The 10,406-nt window shown below is 36.9% G+C and overlaps 1 protein-coding gene across 8 annotated transcripts; it reads right to left on the bottom strand.

Moving 5' to 3' along the window:
• Nucleotides 1-1,048: 1,048 nt before the first annotated feature.
• Nucleotides 1,049-9,493, bottom strand: ghitm (growth hormone inducible transmembrane protein). 8 transcript variants are annotated; one of them, XM_088915407.1, is made up of 9 exons: nt 9,400-9,493; nt 8,410-8,555; nt 7,582-7,684; nt 6,216-6,327; nt 5,527-5,668; nt 4,839-4,947; nt 3,626-3,814; nt 2,841-3,012; nt 1,049-1,752 (listed from the first exon to the last, which is right to left on the bottom strand). In XM_088915407.1, exons 2-9 carry the CDS (start codon nt 8,539-8,541, stop codon nt 1,665-1,667), a joined length of 1,047 nt encoding a protein of 348 aa, XP_088771533.1. In that variant the 5' UTR covers nt 8,542-8,555; nt 9,400-9,493; the 3' UTR covers nt 1,049-1,664. The 8 variants fall into 8 exon arrangements, with proteins under 8 accessions (XP_088771533.1, XP_088771528.1, XP_088771529.1 ...); XM_088915402.1 differs by having other exon boundaries at nt 8,410-8,577; nt 9,288-9,469; XM_088915403.1 differs by having other exon boundaries at nt 8,410-8,577; nt 9,400-9,461.
• Nucleotides 9,494-10,406: the final 913 nt, after the last annotated feature.

Raw genomic sequence — 10,406 nt, 5'->3', positions numbered from 1 at the left:
ACTTAAAAAGAAACTATACACAGACGTTTGTATAATAATAATATCCAAGAAAAAAGCCAACTTCAATTATAACAAATCCTAGTACAGAAATGTTCAGTGGTTATATACATCATTTGATTGATACATACCCATGGACTATTATCTTGAGAAAATCATGTTGGCTACCATTAGCAACTGAAACCAGAAAGTTGAAAATAACTGGTGAGCTTTAGAGTGTATAATGCATCTTAAAGTAAAAATATATCAGTCTTCTTCTACAACTATGTTTTCTGTACAGTTACATAAATTTTGGAGAACATTGACATTGACAGGGTTTGCTTTTAGAACTCTGAAGTGTAAGCTTTAGAAAAGGTATAACTGCTTTTTTGCAGAATTTTTGGGGCCCCACGATTGACTTATGTACAATGTACGGTTGCACTAATATGACAGATTCAAGCCTTGTCTGCATCATCATCTAATTGCAGCTGGGACTTCCTCAGTGTCGAACTTAGTGAGAATACTTCTTTTATGTTAACAAGGCACCTATGATCTGGCTCTGGCAGTGACGAGCTCTGATTTGACTGACTAAAAGCGTGACATTACTAGGGGGTGTATACATTTATCCAACTCATTTTTCTAGGTTTCCATTTGTAATTACTTTTCAGAATGTTTCAGCATTTGTGTTTCGCTTGGAGATAGCGAGTTAAAATGTGTGAAGGTAAAATGAATTCTGATTTACTTAGTAAATGTTCTTTCGATACATACAACAGCTCAGTAGTAGTTTATTCTAACAAAGCAGCTTTATAAGATGTAAAAATGCTGTATTACTCTGCCGAACAAAATAAATTTACTATGGATAGTTTTCTTGAACTTTTACCTTCTTTTGTTAGCATAAGCATAAGAGATCCAGTTAACATTTCTATTTAAAACTCACACTTGAGAATGGTGTCTTTGTTCTTTTTAATGTCAAAATATTTTTTCATAGAGCCCAAACAATTAGAAATGAATAGAACATTTTAACACAACACAGATATCTGGAGCTGTTTCAAGAAAACACACAACACGTCTGTCAATGCATATCTTTATTTCGACCACAGCTTCATAATCGTATCAAAATATTTTGACATGCCAACTTACAATATTTTGAAGTTTATAATGTTTTTCCCAAGCAATTTTATTTTAGGACTGCACGATAAGCTAGGAATATCGCTGGAATGAACACTGTCCGAAAATCTGGCAAAAACTTAAATGGATTTGAGTTTGACTTAAATGGACAAAACATAGCCAGAAATATTGATATTCATATAACAATTAAGGTTTACTGAGGTACAGACCTCTCTAGAACCTGCAAAATCAAAGTAACTCGGGTAATCATTTAAATGAACATTTCTAGGGTTTAGATTGCTGAGGTCATCTTTTCACAAGTAGTCAGTATTCTGTCCACGTGGCTCCAGGGCAATAGTTAAGGGGTGCCTTCAAGTCTGATGATCATATTGCAATCACATCACATGGAAAATAAATGAATCCCTCAAAAATGAAAATTATTTTATGCTAACACATATGTTCACCACATTTATTAGAAGGCGTCTTTGAACCATGTGTACTTCCAGTGCTGTTTTTGCAGCCTTTAGCATATTTTGAGAAATGGAGCACAATCCAGAAAATAGGAGAGGGATGAAAGACTCTCATTTCCTTCGGTTGCCTCCACCACCAGCCAGAATCATCACCATTCTGATGAAGATATTTATAGTGTCCATGTATATTCCCAAGCATCTAGATTTCAAGGTTGAAGAGAAGAGAACATTACTTTTTTCATTAATTTGCAATATGGCACTCCATATGTTTAAATGTAACTTAAACCTAAACCCACTCAGTTTAGTACTAATCTTGTTAGTAAAAACTTCTACAACCCTAGCTGATCTTGGTCTGTGAAACTCCCATTTAAGTTCTTGTACCAACATGCACTTTGTCACAGAACAACCTTTGTAAAACTGTGATGTAGGAGGATAATAACTGGCAAATGGACATAGTTTCACTGAAAAGCCAGTTTTGCTTTCCTGCTGTTCCTGAAAAATAAACACTGCTGTTCTGTTCAATGTAGAAACAAGGACCAGAGCAGAAAAACACAGTTATGGCAAAGTTTCTTAATCACAAAGCCTCATTAATATTTTTTTTCCTGAAAGGAGAACTAGAGGATCAGGTTTTATCAATCTCTAACCAAATTAACGAGAAGTTCCGGTATAGTACAAACCCCAAGCACGCCTCGAAGCTATGCAGACACTACAGAAAGTGTGAAGTTTCCAAAATGTCTGGCTGCCCAGTTCAAGGATATCTTACCCATCAAATTCTTGTAGGATTAATTATACAAAAAAGTTAAAGAAGTAATGCCAAATAATAAAATGTTAAAAGTGGAATGCATTAACAGTGCCAGATATTCAATTCGGATTACCACTTTAGTCTGGGAAAGCTACAACCTGCAAAGAAGTAACTTAAGCTCTATACTATGTCAAATTGTTCTAAGATATTGTGGCTTACAATTTCTCTTCATCAAAAACATGCCAGAGGACACCCAATATCCAAGGTGCAAACAGAACCCCTATCATGGCATTTTCTGTTACATACAGCTTCCTGTCACTATTCTTACTGAAATATTTAGTTCAGAGTAAGAAAAGGTCAGAGCTACAACATCAAAAGTTAACTCAGAGATATAGTTCAATCAAAGATTTTGTAAAAAAAAAAAAGCTTATACATATTACATTATTTAGATTCTGGTACATATAACCAATCTACACGTATTAAATTATTGTAGCCTTTTAAACAACTAAATACTGTACATAGCAAAAACCACCATATATACTTACGAATTAATGGGATCATATTTCTGAACTCCATACACAGGGTAGGTTTCAGCACGTTTGATAACTTTCTGTGTATCATACAGCAGGAACATACTAAACAGAATCAGACCACCATAAACAGCCACTGAGTATAGACCTGCCCCAAATGCTGAAGAAGGGGGTAAGAACATTGAACCTAGAAAAACAAAGATACATTGTATTGTAATGCAAGTAAACTTGAAACTTGAATGTGAATAGGTCACACATGTGCTCAGGCATTTTCCAAGTGAACTGAAAGCTGAACTCATCCATTCATTCCACTGAGTTTTTTTTTCCCTATGGACATGTTACAATGACAGCCTGGCAATATCCTAGGATTCACTTACTAAATAAGTCAGTTATTTACTGATTGCTTAAACAATGAACTGAACTAGTGATTTGAATTTAATCATTATTTTCCTGTCAGTAGAATAAAACAAAAAAGTCAACAGCATTCTAGATCAGGCCAGGCCCACAGACTTCTGCCGGTAGCTCCTGTGCGCCGCAGTCAACGCCAGCAGCTCTGGAAGCCCAGGCGCCTGTCAGACAACCTCCGGGGGGCAGGACCACGCTAATACATACTGTAGCACCACACTCTAGTATCATCGCTCAGGAAAGATTTATCCTCACGGACTGTTTTTCTAAGTTTGTTTATTAAAACGATATATTTGAAAGGACTGATTTACGCCTTTGTTTGAAGAGAAAAGGCAATTTTTCAGATCAAGTTAAAAAAAAACTTCACAACGGCGAAAACCGCAGCATTTGCTCACCCAGTGACGAGGCAAAAACCACTCCAAAGCCCACTGCCAGGGGGCCTCCCATGTTGAGGAATTTCTCACTGGGGGCACACATGGCAACAGTGGACAGCCCTCCAACGATGCCTGCTGTGTACCAGGCAGCTCGCATTATCAACGGCCCTCCCAGGAGAGTCAGAGGAGCCACCACTGCACCCATTACACCTTTATAAAACACACATCAGGGAAGTCAAACCAGGGGGTTTTCCGTATCATTCAAATAGCTTCACAAGAGGATTCAAACAGATATATTTCTGATGGCTGACGATATATTTCTGATATATTTCTGATGGGTAGACTTTATTAAAATGTGTGGTATCTCTGGCCTGAGATGCAGTCATGTGAGGTGAAAGCTTTTTAGCTTTACAGCTGTGCCTAGACCTTCACTGGTACAAACAAGAGCACTCTTTGGCTAACTAGCTGATTTTATATCAAACAACAATTGTTTTTCACAAAAAATAAGTTTATTTTTAAAAAGATTTAAGTTTAAAATAGATCAAACTCGGTTTGAAATGTTACAATGCTCATGAACTCCTATGAATGAAATAATTAAAATACAACCTAATTAACTTTTTCCCTCTAGTGTCCAAAAATGAATACACATCTGTGGTGCTTTATGTAATCTTACATAGTCTACTGCCCTCCTGTGGCACACAGTGGTATTGCTACATAATCTCTACGAAAGCACTACAGTTCTAGCAAAAATTTCCCTCTGATAATGCTAAACCAGGAGGTGGCTCAAAAGCACTATAAAAGCCACCTGGGATCATTGAATAAAAATCTCGTTTAAGGATTAAACAGAACAGCATTAATGAGGAGTTTTACTTGCAAATCTTGAATGTATAACTGGCCTAGATATACTGAATTCTAATATGAACACACAATATGGTGTTGGGGGGCAGAGCGGTGGCTCTCTGGCAAAGGATCTGCGCCTGTGGCTGAAAGGTTGCCGGTTCAAATCCCGCAGCTGGCAGAGGAATCCTACTCTGTTCTACTCTTAACCCCAACTGCTCCAGGGGCACTGTACAATGGCTGACCCTGTGTTTTCTCTGTCTGTGTCTCATGGAGAGCAAGCTGGGGTATGCGAAAAGAAATTCTTAATGCAAGAAATTTTATAGGGCTAATAAAGTGATCTTATCTTATCAATAGATACAAATTCTAACTTTATTATAAGAGTTAGAACTCTTACCAGCATACAATGTCCAGGCGAGGTGCTTGGGGACTGGGCTCTGCTCATAGGATATTGATCTAACTAACATCCCTGCACCTATCATGGCTGCAAAGGTTGCACCCATAGCCTACAGGAAGGAAACAAATAACTTTAAAATAAAATAAGAATGAATACAAGGATGAATAACAGTGAGTTTCCTCCACCCTTATATGTAGTGTTTAGTAAACAGTTAAAACCTGGACCTTTGGTTTAAAACTCAGATCAGGTCTGTGAATACATGAAATAAATATGCTCAATATCAGTATCTTTAATTGTGAAAAAAGATATTGTATACTTGAGGTAATAAACTTGAAAAGATTTATTAAATAATTTCTTGACATCTAACCAAGATAAGTTACTGACAGCATGAAATGAAGCTTAAAGGAAGACAAGCAACATTAAACATCAGAGAACAAACCTCTACATGCTTTTGTTATTATACTCCACAGAATGAAATAAAATACATTGCAAAACCTTGCTTCTATATGAGAAAAATAAGGGAAGTAAATTCTATGTAATGTCAGACCACACAAACAAGCAGATGTGTTTGGCACAATTACCCATTTGTTCAACAGAACTAAGTTAAGGAACATCTTTTATAAACTGACCACATTCTTACTCACACAGAAAATTAATTTTAAAAACAGCAGCAGCTGATACTTCTTACCAGCCAAGAGCCCTTCATCATCAGACCCATCAGTGCAGGAGTTCTGCTAACAGCTACAGCAGACAATGCTGTGATACCCACACTTCCAGCAAGGTACATGTATGTGGACTGGATTCTGTCTTTAACATACTGAGGCCAAATACTAGGGACAACAAAAAAAATACCAATAAATAACATATACGTGATCAGATGTAAATATAGATGTGCAGGTGTTACTATACTTGTAAGAGACAAATTTGAGAGAATATCCTCTGAAAGATGGCAGTTCCTGAAGCGCTGAGAAATGCTAGGATGAACCGACTCTCATACAGTATATCCCAGTGTCGAGTGGCAAGGTAGCGAACTGGCTAGCACTGCCGCCTCACAACACTGGGACCCTGCGTTCAATTCCAAACGTGGCCCTGGTGTGAGTGTGTGCATGTTTGTGTCTGTGTGCCCTGCAATGGACTGGCATCCCATCCAGGGAGTATTCTGGCTTGCGCCTACTGCTTGCCAGGATAGGCTCCAACTCCTCAGCAAAATGGAGGCACGGATATTCCAGTGTCACCAAGGGGTGATTAGTCTTACATCATGTGCTTAATGTATAATTTCACTTTGTGAATCTAGCATTTTGAAAGAGAGCAAATATGTTTAAATACCTCTGCTGCTATTAGATGGAAAATCGATATGCCAATGACTGGGACACTTACACTGCTTTTTCGATGGCACCAATTTCATTTGACATTCCAAGCCCATAATAACACAAAGCTCCAAGGCCTACAGCTGCTCCACCAGCAAGAATTATTCTCCCCATGTTATCGACTGAAAAATGAATTACAAAAACAAGTTACAACTGGCATGCATTCACATCCTATTAAAAGTAAAATTTCACTTTTAACTGATTATTTTGTTTCCTTCTTCACAAGGAACTGATTTACATACAAATTATAACTACAGAACTGCCAAGCAGACAGAATTTATATATTAATACTTTGCAATACTTTAACCCTCTTTTTAAAGAATTTGTTGTATAATGTTGTTATATACAACGTCCCTTTTCCAAAGCAAAATTAAAATGACACCTGACCAATCATTTAAACTTCCTCTTAAATGTATCAATTGCTCCCCCTTGTGGGCTACATAGATAGTATGTGAAACAGGCAGATCAATAGTTTATTTTGAAAAATCACAAATTACCTACAACTCAAAACACTTATTTAAATATTTAACAAAGCTTGCTAAGAAAAAAAAAGGTGACCACCAAAGCAGAACTTTTGCCAGGACACTGGGTGGGCTAACCTCCTTACACTAACAAATCATGACCATGTTTAATGACAAATTATCAGGACCTTGGTTTTAATGACTCATCTGCAGGACAACAACTACAGCACAACGTCCCCAATCAGCATACTGACCAGAACCAGTCTTGCTTAGCTTACCAGATCTGACGAGATCAGGCTACAAGATAGTCTGTCTGAAAACTAATACCAATTGGATATTTTCTGAAATAATGGTGTGTTTTGAAATGAAACGCTGCAAATGTACAGTCTGCATCATTTCCTTATTTAGCATACATATAATTACTATGCAGTAATGTGTAGAAAACAGTGCTAAAACTGAATCACTGGGATTACACAAGTCTCAAAATGTACCAGCTGGATTCAACTAGTATACTAACAGGAAGTAAATCTGTAACATGGAACATTAAAATATATTGTTTTATTATGTATTTTAAATGTTTTTAAAATGTTCAACCTCATTTAAGCTTCATTGTTAACTGCAGATAGCACTGTTGTTTCAACTGTATATCTTTATCAACCTTGAACCTGACAAAGTAGTCAGAAGACATCACATTTAGTTTATGAATCAATGTAAGAGACCAAATCAAGTATGTACGATTCATAAAATGAACACAATCTTATTTACAACACAGAATCATTAAACAACAGTGTGCCTTCAAAACATAGAGAATACATAACCTTAAATCTTGTCTAATATGTGTAAAAAGCTTTCAAAGAAATTCAAAACACCCATGAGTAAGTATAATTTAGGAAAACAAAACTGTAAATACAGTACTTTTAACTGCGGTTTCTGTTGCCGGCTCAAAGGCTGCCTCTTTGAGTTGCTCTTTTGCAGACTTGCTGCGCCGTAGCCCAAATCGAGCTTTGGTGGCATATTCCTGGTAAGGAGAAACAGGCAAAATTAAGTCAACTTTACACCTTTTATTTGTGCACATTAGTATGTTTACCTTATAGCCAAGCCCCCAAAAAGGAAAATAAATAATACAGCACTAACAGACATAAATGTCAAGGAAAGCTCATCCACAAGACTGAATCACTGGGATTCATCAGGTATGCAGAAACAGACTGTCAAAGTATCAGATGATAATAAAACGGTTTATTCTATGCAGTATTTCTAACAACATGTAGCACAAACCAAACTGGGGTATACACCATTTAAGATCTCAGAGGTTAACTGCAAATTGTACCAATATCGTTGACAAAAATTATACCACAACCGTTGACAAAAAGAATGTCTCCACGGCCGAAATGTTGTTTTCTTTCTTCTCTTTTCAGCATGGAATAAACCTATTACCTGTTCCTTTACAACCAAATACATTGAGCAGCCTTGTGGAGCACTAGCTAAGCTCTAGACTACTGGACAGGACATCCAAGAGGATGGGGATTAAAATTCATGGTGAGGGGCACTGGGGCTCTACCCTCGAGCAAGATGCTTCAGTTCGACTGCTTCACTAAAATACCCAGTGGTACAAATGGATAAAGATGCACATCTCTTTGGAGAAACCCAGCAGCCAAATTAACCATTCAAAATCTCCTGTGAACAAAGATCATTACTGCTGGAAGGAAAAACTGTGAAGTACAGCTGGGTGGGTTATGGTCTCACCTTGCAGGGCTGGAGGAAGGATTGACTTGGCTTCAGGCTTGGAGTCCTCAGCGTATTAGACGTGTGGGTAAGAGCTGAGCGAAGCCCTGCTGCAGGTAAAACGCGCAGACATGCCAGCCTTGCAACCAGCATTGTTTTATTCTTCCCTGGAAAAGTGGTACAGGGAACCTAGCACACACACACATCACGTACTGTATGGTGACACAACCGGACACTGCATAAAAGGCTTTGTGCCGCAGGACTTCATGATGAATATAAAGATTCTCACAGTGATGGACAATCCCATCCAAGGTGTACCCTTTTTTTTTGCTCACCCTTTTAAAGGTAACGACTTTTTTATCGCAGTCATTTTGCTCTTTGAACCAAATTTGATTTTTTTTAAAGTAAACAGTAGAAAATCTTTGTTAAAATCGAAAAAATACAAAAGCCGACGGAAACTACCAGAAATTACCGAACGTACCGGTACGGTCTAAAACGTACCATGGTACGTACTGTACCTCGTAACTAAAGAACCGCATTATATTTGCATTGCACTGTATCAACATATAAGTAAAAACAGTTTATTGCATCTTAAGGATTATGTGATAATTATCTATCAAAAGTATTTCATAATTCGTAGTGCTATTGAACATCTATTTTTCCGTCTCGTCTAAAGGTCAGCCTAAACACTAAGTAAACCAATGACACTCCCGAGGATTTCTGAATACCAGACTTATAGTTTTAAATAGCTTAAATTACAAATATTATTCTTACCTAGTAAAAAGTAAAAATACACCTTATACATCTAGATTACAGGGTTACATAACTAAAACTAAGGTTACGTCTCGATTGATTTTAAAAGTTCAAGAAAATATTAAATGTTTTAATCATTAGTCTACCTTGCTTTGCAGTCAGAATCACAATACCTTTTGCTAACAAAGCTGAAAGTAATGTTCACCTCCAAAAAGTATTACGCTGTTTTCGTCTCTTCAATATTACGACTCTTCTCACCTTTAATGCGCACCAAAATACCACACTGATGTAATCAGCAGCAACCTTCCTGAAAGTTCTTACTGATTGCGTCATCAAATAGCGTCAGTCTCGCTTTGGATTCTGGGATTTGACGTGTTTAGGCTTTAAGGTTCTTTTTATTATACTAGGATCCTAAAGCCTGTTCTGGTTGATTATATATCAAAATACAAATAAGTAAAAGACGTGAATTGTATTAATTATCCGCGCCAGTTTATTGTGTTTATTGCACTTTTTCAACGAAACCAAATCGCATTGTTGACAACAAACACAAGATGGCAGTGTTATTTCCTGCATTGTACATTAAGCCAAACCGTGAAAAAATGAAAATGAACCAGAAATAAAATTATACTGGTTTGATGTAAATAGCTTAATATGTAGCTCGTAAACCAATTTTACAATAAAGTGGAATGCAAGGGGGGGATTTCATACTGGAAGATTCATACTTTCATTCCTGGGTGTAGATGCAACAATTCGTATCTCAATAGACGCCCATTCTTGTCTTATTTTTACAATTAAAGCATTTAGAACGAGAGCATCCTCATAACAGTGTCATTACTATAAGCAAAATACTACAGACGCTACTTTAATAACTTGTACATTTTATATTGTTGATGCGACCATCCACTGAAACAAAAACAGTATCAGATGATAGTTCATTTTCTTGACTGAAACTATGTTCCTACCCTGCAGATCTGAAAATGTAAATTTTACTTTAAAAATTTCAGACCGACAAAGGACGATGTTCTAGGCCGATACAAGTAATTAAAACATAAATATTCTTACTCCAGGTCAAGAATAGTCCCAGGCGCGGAACATCAGTAACGAAAGACAATATCGGTTTGGAAAAACGTTTGTATTCCGTAAAATCTAAATAAAAAAAACAATAGTTTCCAGAAGGAGAACTCTTCTTTGTATATATTGCAAAGAATACATCGGTTATTCCATTTCATAGTGAATTTCAATTGCAAATTGCAATCCTGCAGGTA

The sequence above is a fragment of the Atractosteus spatula genome, chromosome 5, assembly GCF_055471065.1.
Source record: "Atractosteus spatula isolate fAtrSpa1 chromosome 5, fAtrSpa1.hap1, whole genome shotgun sequence".
Classification (NCBI taxonomy): Eukaryota; Metazoa; Chordata; class Actinopteri; order Semionotiformes; family Lepisosteidae; genus Atractosteus; species Atractosteus spatula.
Note: the sequence above shows the minus strand (reverse complement) of the source record. Positions and strands in the feature narration are given on the sequence as shown.